General features: G+C 41.8%; 3 protein-coding genes across 5 annotated transcripts in view; 2 read left to right on the top strand and 1 right to left on the bottom strand.

Moving 5' to 3' along the window:
• CCZ1 (CCZ1 homolog, vacuolar protein trafficking and biogenesis associated) overlaps positions 1–17,141 on the top strand; it is a 189,154-nt gene that overhangs the window by 37,669 nt on the left and 134,344 nt on the right. The window lies entirely within an intron of this gene.
• Positions 455–4,058, top strand: AIMP2 (aminoacyl tRNA synthetase complex interacting multifunctional protein 2). The gene is made up of 4 exons (XM_069870385.1): positions 455–587; positions 2,082–2,288; positions 2,809–3,040; positions 3,537–4,058. Exons 1-4 carry the CDS (start codon positions 483–485, stop codon positions 3,920–3,922), a joined length of 930 nt encoding a protein of 309 aa, XP_069726486.1. The 5' UTR covers positions 455–482; the 3' UTR covers positions 3,923–4,058.
• EIF2AK1 (eukaryotic translation initiation factor 2 alpha kinase 1) lies at positions 4,317–17,017 on the bottom strand. Of its 3 annotated transcripts, XM_069870382.1 has the most exons (15): positions 16,898–17,017; positions 15,588–15,746; positions 13,694–13,830; positions 12,937–12,968; positions 12,328–12,427; positions 11,565–11,645; positions 11,094–11,191; positions 9,444–9,497; positions 8,394–8,763; positions 8,001–8,112; positions 6,304–6,410; positions 5,820–5,940; positions 5,631–5,710; positions 5,005–5,238; positions 4,317–4,521 (listed from the first exon to the last, which is right to left on the bottom strand). In XM_069870382.1, the coding sequence occupies exons 1-15, from the start codon at positions 16,986–16,988 to the stop codon at positions 4,399–4,401; spliced, it is 1,899 nt and encodes a 632-aa protein (XP_069726483.1). In that variant the 5' UTR covers positions 16,989–17,017; the 3' UTR covers positions 4,317–4,398. The 3 variants fall into 3 exon arrangements, with proteins under 3 accessions (XP_069726483.1, XP_069726484.1, XP_069726485.1); XM_069870383.1 differs by lacking the exon at positions 15,588–15,746; XM_069870384.1 differs by lacking the exon at positions 4,317–4,521 and having other exon boundaries at positions 5,071–5,234.

The raw sequence follows: 17,141 nt of genomic DNA, 5'->3' as shown, positions 1-17,141 counted from the left end.
GGAAAGAAGAGGAGGGAAAGGGGGAAAAAGGGGGGAAGGGGGAAAAAGGGGGGAAGGGGGAAAAAGGGGGGAAGGGGGAAAAAGGGGGGAAGGGGGAAAAGAAAGGAAAGGAGTAAAGGGAAAAACGAAAGGAGAAGAAAGAGTAGGGGGAGAGGGGAAAATAGGGCAAAGTGTAGGGGGAAAGGGGGCAAAAGGGGGCGAGAGGCAAGGGGAAAGGGGGAAAGGCGGGGAGGGAAAGGCGGGAAAGGCGGCAAAAGGAGGCGAGGGGCAAGGGGAAAGGCGGGAAAGGGGGAAAGGACAGGGGCACGGAGAAACGCGGTAAGGGAAAAGGGGGCGAGGGGAAAAGGGGGTAGGGGGTGCCGGGGCAGCGGCTCACCAGCTCTCGGCCGCCTCCATGGCCCCGCAGCCGCGGCGCCGCCCCGCTCCGAGCCCATTGGCCGCGGGTCCGGCCCGGTGGCGCGGCGGCTGCGCGCGGGGCCGCCATGGCCATGTACCGCGTGCGGCCCTTCCACAGCGCCGCGGCGCCCGAGCTGCCCGCCTGCATGTACCGCCTGCCCAGCCTGCACCGCCGCCCCGCAGACACCCAGGTACCAGCCGGGCGGCCCCCGGCAGCCCCCCGGGCGCCCCGCGGGGCCTGGGGCCTCGCCCGGCCCGGCTTCGAAGTGTGTGGGAGGGGGGGAGGGCGCTGCATCATTGCTCTGGGCTCAGGCCCGGCCTCTTCTCTCTCTTGGGACACCGCGCACCCGCTTGTGGTGAAACGATCATAGAATAGTTTGGGGTGGAAGGGACCGAAAAGATCGTCTGGTTCCAACCCCCCTGCGCCGGGCAGGGACACCTCCCGCGGGATCCGGCTGCCCCAGGCCTCGGGCAGCGCCGGGGAGGGAGCAGCCGCAGCTACCCTGGGCCGCGGAGAGAGGGGCGGGGGGGGGGGGGCTCTGCGCTTCGGGGCTGAGGAGAAGCCTGGCAAGTTAACATCGGGGTGTGGGGGGTTAATTCTGCCCAGTTTTGAGTGTATGTGAATCATAGAATCATAGAATAACCAGGTTGGAAGAGACCCACCGGATCATCGAGTCCAACCATTCCTATCGAGTCCAACCATTCCCGTGGCTGCAGTCTGACTTTTCCTACCTTGTGGAGTTTGCTGTAGGGGCTTAAAAAATAGGTTAAGCAGGAATATTTCAGAGGTTTGATTAAATGAGACATAATCCATCCCATCGCATTCACACAGACAACTAACAGATCTAAGACTGTGACATTCCGTGATGTTCTGGTAATCGGAACATGCACTTGGGGCACAACAACTCTGTGCAGCTCCAGACTAGGAGAAGTCTGTCTAGAAAGCTGCCTGGAGGAGAGGGACCTGGGGGTGTTGGTCGACAGCGACTGAACATGAGCCAGCAGGGGCCCAGGCGGCCAAGAAGGCCAATGGCATCTTGGCTTGGATCAGACACGGCGTGACCAGCAGGTCCAGGGAGGTTCTTCTCCCTCTGGACTCGGCACTAGGGAGACTGCTCCTCGAATCCTGTGTTCAGTTCTGGGCCCCTCACCACAAGAAGGATGTTGAGGCTCTGGAGCGAGTCCAGAGAAGAGCAACGAAGCTGGGGAAGGGGCTGGAGAACAAGGATTGCGAGGAGCGGCTGAGAGAGCTGGGGGTGTTTAGCCTGGAGAAGAGGAGGCTGAGGGGAGACCTCATTGCTCTCTACAACTACCTGAAAGGAGGTTGTGGAGAGGAGGGAGCTGGGCTCTTCTCCCAAGTGACGGGGGACAGGACGAGAGGGAATGGCCTCAAGCTCCACCAGGGGAGGGTCAGGCTGGACATTAGGAAAAAATTCTTCACAGAAAGGGTGATTGGTCCCTGGCAGAGGCTGCCCAGGGAGGGGGTCGAGTCACCTTCCCTGGAGGGGTTGAAGGGACCGGTGGACGAGGTGCTAAGGGACATGGGTTAGTGTTTGATGGGAATGGTTGGACTCAATGATCCGGTGGGTCTCTTCCAGCCTGGTTATTCTATGATTCTATATTGTCAGGAGAGCTGTGGACACTGAGCTGAGCCAATATTAACCTTGTTTTTTCCTCTCCTACAGGAAGAGGTTGACCCATCACTTGCAGCACTTGAATCCCGCCAGGAAGAGATTCTAAAACGCTTGTATGAACTGAAGAGCGCTGTTGATGGTCTCTCCAAGATGATACAGACCCCAGATGCTGACTTAGATGTAACTAATATCATTCAAACTGCTGAGTATTCTCCGCTGACAACAAGTGGAGCAGATTTGGATTTGATGCTTGGTAAGGTAAGTCTCATTGAGCATACACGCATTCATAGATACTTTCTTTGCTGCTGGTAGTTTCAGGACTACAAGGGTCCATTACAACCTGGGACACTCAGCTCAATATACTAAGTCATGTTCTTACAAATAACCTACATCTGCACTTTCATTTTGGACATCCCGACTGTAGGTATAAACATTTATAAATACTAAACCCTAAATATTCCCACTTGGCTTTAAGTCCAAGCTAGCATGGTTAACTTTTAAATTGTGATGGTTGGTTTCTTGTTTGGTGTTAAGTTGAAACTTTAGCTTTGGCTTCAGATTGGACTAGACTTCACCTCAGTCATGTTCTCGAATTATATTACTGTTGAGGAAGGACGATGTTTAAATTTTTAAAGATGTTCTAAATGTCTAAAATTGAACTGATTGATTCAGATATACACGTGTGGCCACGTACATATTGGTGTCAAGTGAAACTGCAGTGCTTCAGGTTTGAATCTGGAATGCATCTTATTTGCTAAATGTTTTACTTCCCATTTAGGATTATGGTGCCCTGAAAGATATCGTTATCAATGCAAATCCTTCTCTACCTCCATTGTCATTACTAGTACTACATAGCCTGCTTTGTGAACGCTATAAAATATTGTCAGCTGTTCACACCCATTCGTCAGTGAAGAAGGTGCCAGAAAACCTCTTGAAGTGCTTTGGAGAGCAGACTAAGAAGCAACCACGTCATGAGTATCAACTGGGATTTACTCTTATTTGGAAGGACGGTAAGAATGAAGTTCTCTCTTACAGTAGGTGAGAAAATGAAACTTGAGCTATAAAACCTTAACAACAGGTGCTTGGTGTCTGTGTGCTGACACACAATGGATACATAACTGCAGGTAACACATTTGCTATTTATGGCTGTGAACAATAATAGGGACAGAGGAGGAAGATTATTTATGGCTACTACTATTAACATGTGGTATTTGCACGTTTTTTGTACTGAAAAGATTTTTTTATAGAAGTGATGTTCAATTTCTACAATAAATTCGCTAGAATAGAAATTAGGTGGGAGATTGAGCTCAAGTTTGCAAAAAGATGTCATCTCTATCCCAGGCTTCTCCCTTAGACTATGTCTAGACTAAGAAAACTCAAAATTGTTCATCAGGTTAATGATTTTAACTGTGTTGCTACCATCACCAGTAATGCACATCATAGAATTACCATTACATTTATCTTCTTTACCATATAGTACTTACTTTTTTCCTGTCTTAATTTCAGTTCCAAAACCCCAGATGAAGTTCAGCATTCAAACAATGTGCCCTATTGAAGGAGAGGGGAATATCGCCAGATTTCTTTTTTCCCTGTTTGGTCAGAAGTACAATGCAGTTACTTCAACTCTGATTGACAGCTGGGTCGATACCACCATCTTCCAGCTAAAAGAAGGCAGCAGTAAGGAAAAAGGAGCCGTCTTGCGCTCTATGAACGCTGCCCTGGGCAAGACACCGTGGCTGGTGGGAAATGAACTCACTGTCGCAGATATTGTTGCGTGGTGTGCGCTTCAGCAGACGGGCAGTGCGAATGCTGCCCCAGCCCATGTGCAGAAATGGATGAAGTCGTGTGAGAACCTGGCACCTTTCAGCTCTGTGTTGAAACTACTCAAGTAACCCTGTATTCTTCATAATGGTGTGGGTTTAATCTTATTCCACCTTATGCCTGCGTTGGTGGTACGAGTGTTTTTTCAGCTGTATCCAAGTATTACTGTTGGGACAGAATTCTGAAGTGAATAAAATTAGAGCTGTCTTTTGGGTGTGGCCTTCATTTTTGTAACTGACGCATAACCTGCATATTTGTTAAATGGTGATAAGGTATCTTAGCTAAGCCTATTTAAACATAAACTGCACTTTTAATTTTTCCTTACATTTTTCCCTGCAGCCCAAATTCTTATTTAACATGTTAGCCTCAGTGCAATTTAAGTGCAACACGAATGAATCGTGGCTGCAACTGAAGACTTCTGAATTAAGACAAAAAGATTAATACCTTTAAAGGACAGGAAAATCAAAATGCATTGAAATGTTTTTATGTAAAAAAAGTGTTTTATATAACTTAGCATACAATAGAGGTTAGTACTTCCTTCCTGTATTCAAACAGGAGAACCTAGATTAGTATGTTCATCTTGTTCTTCAGAAAGCAGCCTTATTCTCTCTCTCAGTTTCACTATTTCTTCCTCTTGCTGTCTCACCTTCTCTTGTAGATTAGAAATAACCTGAAAATGAGAGCCAGTTTATTCCATTTATAGGTAAAGCCTTATTAACCCATTTGAATTGCATTCACAATCCACGACAGACACGCCCTGCAGCACCACAGCTATTTCACCTATTCCATACAACAGCTTAATCCACAAACAACAAAGTGTGGCAAGGAAAGGGGAAATCGTTAAAGATTCTGCAGAACTGATGAAAAGCCTTAAAAGCTTTCTGACTTATGAAAACACATCAATCTGTATATAAATCAACCATCCAGTCTTCATTAAGTTACTTGTACTTAATGACAATTTATCTCATTGCAAAGATGCCAGAAACATTAATACAGTGGCCTAAATACTGTAATCGGAAAAAGCCCTCTCAGTCACACAATCCTCTTAAGTTAAAAACAAAACAAAACCACAATACAGACAGGGAAACAAAGGGCATTTTCTTTTTTTCTATTTATTTATCCTGTAAAGGGTGAAGTTATTGTCATAACTTACATGTTCTGTGGTATGGAACAGTTCACTTTCACGAAGCTGAGCAGCAGTTGGTCTTTCTGTAGAGCTCTGGCTGGTGAGGAGTTTAACGTACTTGGCTTGAACAGGCCATTTTTTGTAGAAAGTATGAGGAATCTGGCCATTCCTTAAACATGTAAGAACTTTTGTTCTTTCCATTTCTGTTCCAAAAGGTTGGAAGAGTTCTAGCAGGGTAACACCCATGCTGTACATGTCTGACTGTTAATGGGGTGAAGAAGAATTTCCGAGAGAACTTTTTAGCTATTGTTAATTACTTATTTGATTTCTTTTTCTCATTAAAAATCGTGACATGAAAAAGTTTCATGACAAGGAAGTTTCATGATGATATGAAAAGTATCATGCCCTACTAAAGGAACACAAACTGAAATCTATATACGTTCCTCAAGATCATCTTAGGAAGACATAGTTTTTGCATTAGTAGCAAACTAGAAGGCAAAGCTGAAAACCATGTTTCAACAAAAACACTAGGAGTAACAGGAGAAGGAATATTTATCTATTTACCAAATCTTATGTATTTACCTATTGAAAGGCTTGTTTTATTCCTATTATCTATCATCACGCGTTAACAGAAAAAAAACAATACTCCCTACCTTGAAATCATAGTGAGATCCCTGCAATTGTTCTGGTGAGGCATAGAGGCAAGTTCCCACGCCTGAAGTATGTGTCAGTCCTTTACAAAGGCAATTTAGACTTACTCAGTGTTACATTGCTACCATTTTACTTGGTTTCAATATCACAGAAATTTAAACGCTGAAAGCCTTCAAGCTGTTTTCTCTTACCATTTATCCTTTCTGTCTTAAACCTCTGGTCTGCGTCATCCCAAAGGAGGTCCTTGCAGGCTAATCCGAAGTCTCCAATTTTTACATGACGATCTGATCCATATAGAAAGATATTTCTGGGCTACAAAATAAGACAGTATAAAACCTAAATCTAGGTCTTACTCTGGTTAAGGAAAGACCAAGACAAAACAAACCCAAACTGACCAGCCCTGTTAAGGACAAGAAAATGGCTTCACAAAGGAGAAGACATTTCCAGACCTGAATTATAATTCGTTTGCAAATCAATTTAATTGAGTACAATGCTTATAGTAAAGAAAGTATGGTATTGGTATAGAGGAAATGATGTATTTTTTTCACGTGTAACACAGCAAGATTCTTAAGAGCCCAGGTCATCTCAAATTTGACTATAAAGTTGCTTTAATTCTCCCACAATATTAGTTACCTTTGTTTTCTTTAACCTCAAGTAATAATTCATGGAACTTACTTTAATGTCTCGATGCATCACTCCCATGCTGTGGATATAGCATACACCTTCTAATAACTCTTCAAAGATTTTCATTGTCCAGTGGACATCCACAAGATGGTATGGACCTTAAAACCAATTTAAAACCTAAATTATTTCAGCTAATTTTACTGAGTTACTTAAGTTTATGGTTGCATGCCTTGCTGAATTTTGTTTATGATGTTGAAGAATTATTTAACAGAAATAGCATAATTTAAAAATGGAGCTACCAATTTTTCTCCTCATAGTATTTTTGAAACAGGAAGAAGTCACTAACCTCAAAATTCCCAAAAAGTTCAGGGGACTAGCACATGCCTGTCTGAAAAGACTGCTCCAAACCCCATCAGATAGTTATTTAATTATGAATTTAGCAACCTCTTTACTTCCATCAAAGTGCTGAATTAGAATGAAAAGTACAGTTCCAGACAAAATCATACTAATTTACATAATGACATGTTTTCTGTGCTGGTTTGCACCCTTCCTCTTTGGATCCTAATCCTTCTGCTGTTGTGCTACTCTCTGAAATTCCTAAACCTCCTCTGGCTGTACCTGTCCTAAATAAACTTACCATCTCATTGGTTTTACCATTTCCCACATTATGATTCTTTTACAGTACATTGCCTTCCTGCTCCAACAACCCAGATCTAATATGTCTGTTGCCACTTTGAACGCTTGCTCTTTTTTTCCTACCTGAGTTTCTGTTTCTTAATGTCTAACCTATAATACCATTCACCTTTCCTCTCCTGTCGCCTGTGAAAATGGTCAAATGCTCTGGTAATTCTGTCATTCCCTGATGAAGCATGTCATATTTTTGCTTATGAAAGCTAAAAGACTATAATTACAGGAGAGATTAGTGGAAGTCAGCTGATAGTTAGCTGGCAAACCTTACTCTGTGACTGAAGAGAACAACAGATTTATCTTAATAGCGATTAAAGCGAAGATTAAAGATTAATCATATAGTTTATGTCTTACAATCTGTTAAGCATATGCTTTTTCATACAGCCCAGAGAAAAGAACGTGTCTCTAATGCTTTCCGAGCACTAGACTTATTCTTCCAAATGTCAACAGTTATTGAAGACAGCTTGGTATCAGGGTGTGAGAACTCCTCTGGCCACTCAAGTGAAGTAAATGTTAGATTCTTTAGATCAATGACAAACCAGCCTGTGCAGGAGTTTTGATTATTAAGAACAAACCTAAAAGCTTTAAAGTATGTTGTAACCTGTCTAGAACAAAAGATGTACTTATATTTTCCACAGCAGATAAATTTGCCTGTCAAGAGCTCTATTTTGTAGCAGCAAGACTATTACTAAAGCAAAATTTCAATTATTTAAACAGCTTCTGCAAAAACACAGATTCTGTCAATAAAAAACTTCCAAATAAGAAGTATTGCCCAGGCATGGATCTTGCCAGGGAACAACTATGCCCCAGGCACGCATTCTTTGTTTTTTTTCTGAAGAGTTGTCTAAAACCCGTGAACTTAAATCTCTTTTACCAACATCTTTCATACAAAGATTCAATAGTAGCCACTACCTGATTAAGTGAAAAAAGAATAAAACGAAGATCCATATTATAAGATGCTGAAGTTAAACAAAATCAGGCAAGTGGACTCCAATTAGGAAAAAAATAAGTATTTGCTTTACATTGAATAAGTAAATTTTTAAGACAGTGATGAATCTTACTGGAAGTTTCTTCTGTTCTCTCGTTGCATTGTTTATTACGGTCAACAATCCAATCCCACAAGGATATTTCACACAGTTGCATTTGTATATGAAGCATCAAATGATACTCCACCTAGTAGAAAAAAAATGGTCCTTGATTTGCTACTGTGATAAGTACGGTATTTCCTTAGTTATTTCCTTTAAAGCTAATAAAATCAAAACTTAGTTTCAAGCTAAAAACATGTTTAGATACCAAAGTGATGTCAAATACAGCATTACTAATTTACTGCATTCAAGAAGCATTTCATTTTTAAAAATTTATTATTATAAATAACTCCTCTGTCTACCAACTCTACTTTACAAATGTCATTAATTATACAGCAGTTAAGGATATTTGAAGAAAATTATATTCACCTCAAAGTCTCCACAGAGAGCTACGTCATATTTGGAGCATTCTTCATTGCAGGACTTAATTCCAGTGCTTGTATCTTGATCCAGAATAGAATGAGGTCCCCGTGCTGAATGACTTTTCACATCAGTGGATCTACTGCTAACGCTACCTACAGAGTCTTCTTGTAATTCCATGGACAATTCACATTGATTCGGATTCATACATTCTTTACTACTGCTGTTGGTAAAATCATTCCTTACATCCATATTCTGTACTAATTCACTATCCAGGTTTCTATGACTGGTACTGTCACGGGACTTCTCTTCTTGTGAGGCAAGATCAGCAAAGATAATTGAACTACCACTTTCCACACTCTGAATAGGACCGTCATCGCTGAAAATAAAGGGAGAGAAATCAAAATGTGTATGTAATTTTATACTATCTATTCGTGATACACTAGGCTGAAAACTGGGTTTTTTTTTCCCCCCTACTGCAAAAGCTTTTCAGACTAAGAATTCAGATGCTTCCTGATCTAAAACTTTAGGATTACATAACTGGCAGTGCAGGCTCCAGCCTTTTTAATACCTTCCCCCAGCAGGGATTCCTGAACGCCGGCCCCCACAGCTCATACAAACATACAGTCCTAGGTCAGAGCATTCACTGTACAGAAGTATGATGCACATCCATTCCTTTAAACTTTGAGAAAGACAGTATTATAACTTCCAAAGGACTCCATCTCCTATTGAAAGGACTAATCAACACTTCAGAGAAACAGAAGACCTATCACTAATACTCCACAGCACTAATCAGAGTTGCCGACTGGCCAGTACTACATGTAGGCACTCAGAAACTGAGAGATCCAAAGAAGGCAGAAGCATCCAGTAATATTCTTGAGCTTAAGCAACCAGAAGAGAAACAATGACAAGGATAATTAGGACTTTTTTTGGTTATAACTTGGAAGCAAAAAGCACTTGTGCAATATATGCTAAATTCTGTACTCACGGAATGTTACTTCACAAATAGCCTTAGGCTGAAGCCAAATAAATGTTATAATTGAGATTTATAATACTTACTTGCCACTCTCTTGCTCCCAAGATAATGGCTGCAACTCCATTATTGTTTTATCTGTTGGGTGGAAAGATAAATACGGTATTTTACAGAACAAAGCATGCATATATACTATAAATTAACATTTAAGCTACAGCATCTTACTGAATTTAACTTCATTACCTGTAGACATCTTTTTTGCTATCTCTGCTGCTGCAAAAAGTGTTTCTTACTCTGTGAAGAACCAACTCTAATACGTTTTCCATTTTTATTTAATTGAAAAGAAAATAAGGTATTGTATGAGGTTCACCAAAAGGGTCACACTGGGCTCTCTTGCATATGCACCTAGATTTTACCTTTAAGAAGTTAGCCTGTTCAAAATTAGGGTTTATAATGTATCTTACAACACACAGTTAAAAGAAACTCCTTAAGGCACCATCCTTTGCCTCACCCTGCTGCTGCCTGGTAGATGTCTGATATTTGGCAATAATTTTCATTAAATTGTACAGTTATGTGAAAAAGCAGTTTGTTTTAGCACACAAAACCAAATACAAAACGCCAATCTTGCAAGGCAAGGATGACCACCGAGCACCACAGGACCTACCTGTGCAGCTAGTTAGTATTTCCATTATCAATATTACATACTTGCAAAGTACTCCTAGAACTAAAAAGTTTCATCCTTCCAGATTCTCAGTATAATTGGTTAGAAAGTCTTGTCTGTTTTACTATAGTATTGACTTGCTATGCATTTTCTTTTGTGCTTACAGCTGAGTAGGCGTCAAGTCACTGACTTAGAAAGCAATAAAACCATACAGAACATAAGCAAACCTCCCACTAAGAGAGGTTCAAAAGATTTAACTGCTAAAGGCATTCCAGAAAAGGACAAGAAAGAAAGGGACCAATGGATTAGCTTTACAAAGGAACCAAAGGACAAAGTGTGGGAAGAGCTGAGAACAGAGAAACCAAAGTGAAAAAAAAAGGGGGGGCAGGGAAGAAGGTGTGCAATGAATATAAAAGTAGATAAATTCTCAAAAATTACAGACAGCAGCTGATACAAAAAAACCCTCCAGATTGTTCTGTCGCTGCAGAACTATGAAAAGGAGTTAATCAAATTTAAAACCTCTCCTGTCCTAAGCAAAATAAGAGGGAATCTTGGATTTTTTTCTTTGCCATTAAAGTATTTATTTCCAGATTTGTTCTTTTTCTAAACTCTTCCACACAGGAAGAGAAGCAGAGTGGGAAATTTATCCTAGTTTTGCTACAACGCTGAGATTTCAAAACATGGCAGCAAATTTGAGGGTTTTTCTTCTCCTATTCATCACTTCTCCACCAATATCTCCAGTATTCATTCTTCTCCTTGTCAACTCCCTACTTTTTGCATTAAAAGGTTTCCATTGCATTCAACTGAACTTCACACAACTTGAAAATCTTCCTCATGTATTATCAGAAGTGAAGCAAACACTTCCAAAGTTCCAAACCCATCCTTAAGTAACAGATAAGTTATTAGGCCAGAGATTGAAGTGCATAGATGGACATGAATACCTGCAGGAGGTTGTTTTAAGGAGAGGAGAAAAAAAGAGTTATTTTATCAGAGAAGTAATACTCTCCAGCAAACAGTAGTACAGAGATTATAAGCAGGACACAGGCAAGAATAATGTAATATGCTGTACTTCCCTTTTGGGCGTACTGCTTGAACATATTCTATCCAAGCAGTGTGATATCCTACAATATTGGGATGCTGCAGCCCTGCCAGCACTTTAACTTCTCGTAGCACCTAAAAAGACCAAAAAGAAACAAAATGACTACTCTTTATTCTGAGTGCTTAGCAGGTCCAAAAGAGAACTGTTTCTGAATGAGAATGAGTACATAAAATTATTACAGTAATGGAGAAAATTTGGAAGCTTTAAAACAAATTACAGTTTCCATAGTTGCAGAGATGATCACATAGAAGTTAATGGTATGTTTCTTTAAATGGGCTTAAACACCTCTCATTTAATTTCTTTCTACTAGGTATTGTATTGATAGGGTCAAATCTTTAAAAATTCAGAATGCATATTATACAATATTAATGCATTTGATATTCTGGGAAAACATTAACTGCAATGCTAAATTAAATCAGAATCAGACATTAAACAGGAAAAAAATACCTTCATGCAATCTCTTCTCGTAGCCTTCTTAATGTTAATTTTTTTAATAGCATAAAACTGACCATCTAGCTTGTTTCTGACCTGAAAACAATTGGAATAGGACAAAATTAGATGTGTTCAGAGTAGTGAATTATTAAATCCTTCAGAACCAACTATTTTATAAAAATTAATTCCTGCACTCCATTCAGATAACCTCTCAGCTGCATCAGAGAATGAAACTGGATTAGGCCCCAGCAGTCTAAGAGAAAGATATTCTACTTTTGCTTTCTTTCAGGACTGCAAACATCTAACCCATTCTTTGTAAAATACCTAGCTTCACAGCTACCATGCCTTCATCAAAAAACCACACTGACAGGTCCTGATAATTGCCTCAAGAGGTTCTCAATAGATCTGTGAGACCACAACTGTCGTTTACATAAGGCAGATGTGCACAAGTTCCTGTGGCTGTTTAAAGTCAATATACTACAATACTTCACAGCAGAGATAAGACATTTTTATTCACTTTAGAAGGGTCAAAATACACAAAGTAAAAAATCTGACATATCCTGCTTCCAACAAACAGGAAACAGAAACCACAACTAAGCAACTTTTGAAATTAAATGCCAAAGTCTTTCACACGTGTGGGTGTGCACCTGTTCCATTGGAAAATTAATATTTTTGTTTTCTATTAGAAAAATAAACAAAACAGCCAAAACAGTAACTCCATATTTCAAACAAAAACTAGACAGAAACTAATTAGTTACCAATGGAAAGTAAAGAATACCTTGTATACTTTACCATATCCTCCTTTTCCTAGCCTTGCGACCTCATCAAATTCATTCAAGTATCGCGAAGTCTGTGCTTCAAAGAGAACTTCTTTTTCCCTAGTCAAAAAAGTTAGGCTGCATTAAACTCAAATAGAGTTTATAGATAAGGTATTATTATATAGACTACAGTTGTACACAACCTAGAAATACCATTTACATTATGAAAGGAAGAAGAAAATACTTTGCCATTACCATAGTGAACACTGAAAACCAGAAGAACGCAACAGCATGCACAGGTACTATAGAACCACATTCTGTGTTAACAGAAATATTAACATTATTTCCTTAAGTTTATGCCTGATAAATCTTGTTTTCCTGAATGGTGGGGCTAACGGCAAGAGTTGTATTGAAGAAGGAATTTTCATAGAATCATAGAATAACCAGGTTGGAAGAGACCCACCGGATCATCGAGTCCAACCTTTCCCATCAAACACTAATTGAGTTTGGAGAAATTTTCACTTGTTTCAGAGCAAAATATGAAATGCTGTGCTAATTAAATTAAGAGTGGAACACAGAACATTAGAGAGGGAGTAAGTTTAATATGTCTAAGTGTTTTGAATACATACCCAATTGCATGAGAATCTCCATTATCAAGTTCCTACGAAACAACAAAACCCAACATAAAAACATGCCATAAAGAAAAACCATCTACCATGCCATCAACAGGGACAGCTTAATCAAAATAGACAGTACAACTATGTTCTGAGAAGAAAATAAGGTTACTGATAGTCATTCATTGTGCAGACAGCTTCACCAAATTAAAGTATTATTAACCCACCAGTAATCTGCTAACATCTCTCTGCTGGAGAGATTACTGCCCTTTCAGAGTTCTGCTGGCAAACAGGATAAAATGAGGGCTCTAAAATGTGCTTAAGACAAAATTAACTAGCTTAGTTCAAGCAGCAAGATAAGCAAACTGGTCTGATTCAGCCCGGAGCACAGTACACGAATTACACCCTACACTAATATAAATAACAAGGGTGTTATTGTAATCAACTGGAAAGGTTAAAAGTTGAAAATGGATGTCCGTCTATTGTCAAAAAAAAAAAGCTGTAGCAATACTTAAACCACCTTGCTTGTGTTTATAAATATATTTTAAGCTTTAAAAAAAACTATTTAATAAGAACAAAACATCATTGGCTTTAAAAGTTTTGGTTTGCACCTACAGATCAGGACATACCACCTGAAACAGCTAAGGTAGAAAGGGAGTACCATCTTGTGTAACTACTGGAAAGACCCAATCCAATAGAACCCCCAAACAAAAGCTTCTTTGGATGCAATTCCTTAACGCAGGCCTCGCCAAAGAAATTTAACAAAGCTTACCCCACTAAGTATTTGTCGATTAGCTGCTTTCATTAGTTCAGTAATGGCTCTGTTATGCTGCAGTCTTACAGTACTAAATTCATCACAGAAGGCAAAAGGAGAGAGCAACCCTGTTCTTGTGAAAGCCTGACGAAGTACTGTACAAAGGAACAGAGAAAGGTCACATCAAATACAGCCTGTTAATAAGACCAAGTAAACAGTTGTTTTTAAAATGAGAAATTTTATTTAAAAGATAGTGCGTCTGAAAAAATGAACGGCTGCTCCTATTGTAATGCATTTTCCTGTACTTTTAGCAATAAAGCTAATTAAAGCCAAACTAGAGCTGCTCTGTGGGAACCCCTTTGCGTAATACAGCTATTTGCCATGCCCTTCACAGTCACAATTGCACCTCCTCTTCCTTATCTCAGCAGATGAGTTACATAAACATCCACTCACTCACTCGTTAATCTTGGATTAATTTTGATCAGTGAAAAGAGAAACTCAAAGCATGTCCACAATTATGAGGATGTGTGTACAATGAAAAGTAGTAATGTCATGAGTTTCTAATTCACGTACAAGTTCACACATTTGTGCACAAATGCTAAAGAATGGGGTTGCTCCTTTCCACCCCCTTCAAAAGTCTCACATCTTTCTCAGCTGGAGTAAAACCATGCTGAGGCAGACAAAAAAACCTAACAAATACCAGAGATGGGTGCAACTGCAAAGATGCTTCAAGATGTACTTAAAAGTTCTAGGAGCATCAAGGCTTTAAAATTAATTTGCTTATAGGAGTTTAAGATGTTTCTTTGGTACCAGTATTTAAAAAGTCAGCCTATCAATCTTTTTAAAGGAGATGAAATTTATTGAAAGTGAACCTATAAAAAAACGGGGAATTTTGCTACACAAAATCAGGCACAGCAACACACACTTGAAAACTTGGAAAAGACTTGTCTTGCCAACACAAATATATCAGCCAAAACCGCAAAACAGACAGAATTACTGAATTACATTTTTCTTTTATTCATTAGATTTATTCCACTTGGAAACTGGTTTGAACTATACCCATGGAGGAATGTCATCTTCCACAATTACACTGGGAAGCCAAGCAGTTACACACCCAGCTGAGTTTTTCTGATCCTCTCCAAAAAAGGAAGAAATTTGGTTGGGTTTTCTTCCCTGATAGTTTCAGGTTTGACAGAGATAACAGTAAGACCCAGGGCCAAACATCTGCATCAGACTTCAAGAACAAAAAAAATTACAGTCCTCTGCATTGTTATTACTGGATGCTATAAAAGGCTTCAGTTTTAAGTACAAACAATTCTATTAGATTTTCTATAACCATGTACAGTAAGGAGAAAAGCCTTGGAGATTGTTTCTCAAATGCTTTAAGTGCTTCAATGAACAAAATACCTATAATAAGTCACATATCAAAAAAGATGGATTTCAAAAAAAACATGTCACACCTAAAAATGAAAGCTCCCTAAACTCTATCAAAAGAATTTACAGGAAAATAAAGGACTATAATTTTGGAATATTTAGTGAAGACTATGCTACAGTTTTTTCTTAAAAAAATATTACAATTAAATTCCTCTTCTGCGTTCTTAGATCAGATTCAACGGTTAGTCAAATTATACTGCTACTCTTCTCATGATGCAACTCACACAGTTTAGTTGAAACCGAACTGTCTGATCTCTGCATCTACAATATTCTATTACCATTTTCAAAAATAAGACAAGTCCTCAGTCCTAATTCAGTCGATTCAGGATATTCATTCTGTTCCTCAGAATAACTCTTGCCCCAGTGGGGTGAGACCTACAGCTTTCTAATGATACCACACCATAACGGTGCACAGAGGAACCCAATACACACCACAGCATGGCAGTTTAAATGACAGGAGGGAACCACTCTTACTGACTTCGGAACAAACACCTGGAATGAACAGGGTTGTGCGTGTACATGTGGCAGAGATGCTCCAGCAGCGACACCAGCAGCAGTTGGTTCTGGATCGTGGAAGTGAAATTCATAAACTTCTGGGACCCATTTGCCACTCGCAGCTCCGCCGGCACATCGGATTCTGGAACAGCACAGCCCGAGGGGCACGTTCATAGAAGAATTTGGGTTGGAAGGAACCTTAAAGATTACCTAGTTCCAACCCCCCTGCCATGGGCAGGGACACACCTCCCATGGGATCAGGCTGCCCAAGGCCCATCCAACCTGGCCTTGAGCCCCCCCAGGAACGGGGCAGCCACGGTTTCAAAGGACAACGGCCTCACCACTCTTGTCACAAGCCTGACCCTCCAGCGGGAGGAGGTTTACTCCCCTGGTTACCACTTTGTTGACTTGTTGCCCAGGAGGGGTGAAGAGCCGTTAGCAGCAACGACAGCCTCCTCCTCCACGACAGCCTCCTCCTCCACGTCTGTTGGTATAAGGTCACCATTTTCAGCTACCAGTGGGTGTAAGTTCTCCTTAACCTTCCTTGATGGACCCGTAGAAGCCCTTCTCGTTGGTCTTCACCTCCCTTGCCAAGTTCAGCCCCAGCTGTGCCTGGGCCTTCCTGATCTCACCCCAAGACCTTAGAGCGGCCTTCCAACAACTGAGGGGGCTACAAGAAAGTTGGGGAGGGACTTTTTACAAAAGCTTGTGGTGATAGGATGAGGGGGAATGGGTGTAAACCGGGGAGGGGCAGAGTTAGCCTGGCCATAAGGGGGAATTCGCCGTGAGGGCGGTGAGGCCCTGGCCCAGGTTAGCCGCGGCTGCCCCGGCCCTGGAGGGGCCCGAGGCCGGGCTGGGTGACTGAGTTACCGTCCCCGGAGGTGTTTTAAAAGACAGGGAGACAAGGTACTCAAGGACATGGTTTAGTGGTAGAGAGGAACGGTTGGACTCGATGATCTAAGAGGTCTTTTCCAACCTAGCGATTTCACGCTCCTGTTTACCAAACACCAACAAGCCCACAGCTCCTCAGCACAGCCTCTCGCCTCAACCGAGGGCACCGAGCTGAGCGAGAAGCTTAAAACGCTAATTAGGAACCCAATTAGAGTCAATTTTTGTAAAGAAGCTAACGGGAGAGGCCGGGGCTCTCGTGGCGCCGGGGGGGCGGGGGCGGCGCTTCTCCCCCCACCCCCGCGCGCCAACCGGGGCTCCCGCAGGGGCCTCGCAAAAGCTCGGACCCCCAAGCCCGGTCCCCCAAAACCTCGGACCCCCCCCCCCAGTCCTGTCCCCGCTCACCGTCGAATCGCGGCTCCGCGCTCTCCTCGGGGAACTCGATGGCAGGCGGCGGGGCGGCCGCGGCCCCGAGCGGGAGGCGGCCCCGCCACATGCCCGGGGCGGGGGGGAAGGCGGGGGGGGGGGGGGGGAAGGCCGGGGGAGAGGCGGCGGGGGGGGGTGCGGCGGGGGGGGGGGGAGAGGCGGCGGGGGGGGGGGGGGGGCGGGCCGCGCTCCCGGCCGCCAGTCGAGGGATAAAGCGTTAAAG

The sequence above is a fragment of the Phaenicophaeus curvirostris genome, chromosome 16, assembly GCF_032191515.1.
Source record: "Phaenicophaeus curvirostris isolate KB17595 chromosome 16, BPBGC_Pcur_1.0, whole genome shotgun sequence".
NCBI lineage: Eukaryota > Metazoa > Chordata > Aves > Cuculiformes > Cuculidae > Phaenicophaeus > Phaenicophaeus curvirostris.
The sequence above is the reverse complement of the archived record's forward strand: the minus strand, read 5'-3'. Positions and strand labels throughout refer to the sequence as shown.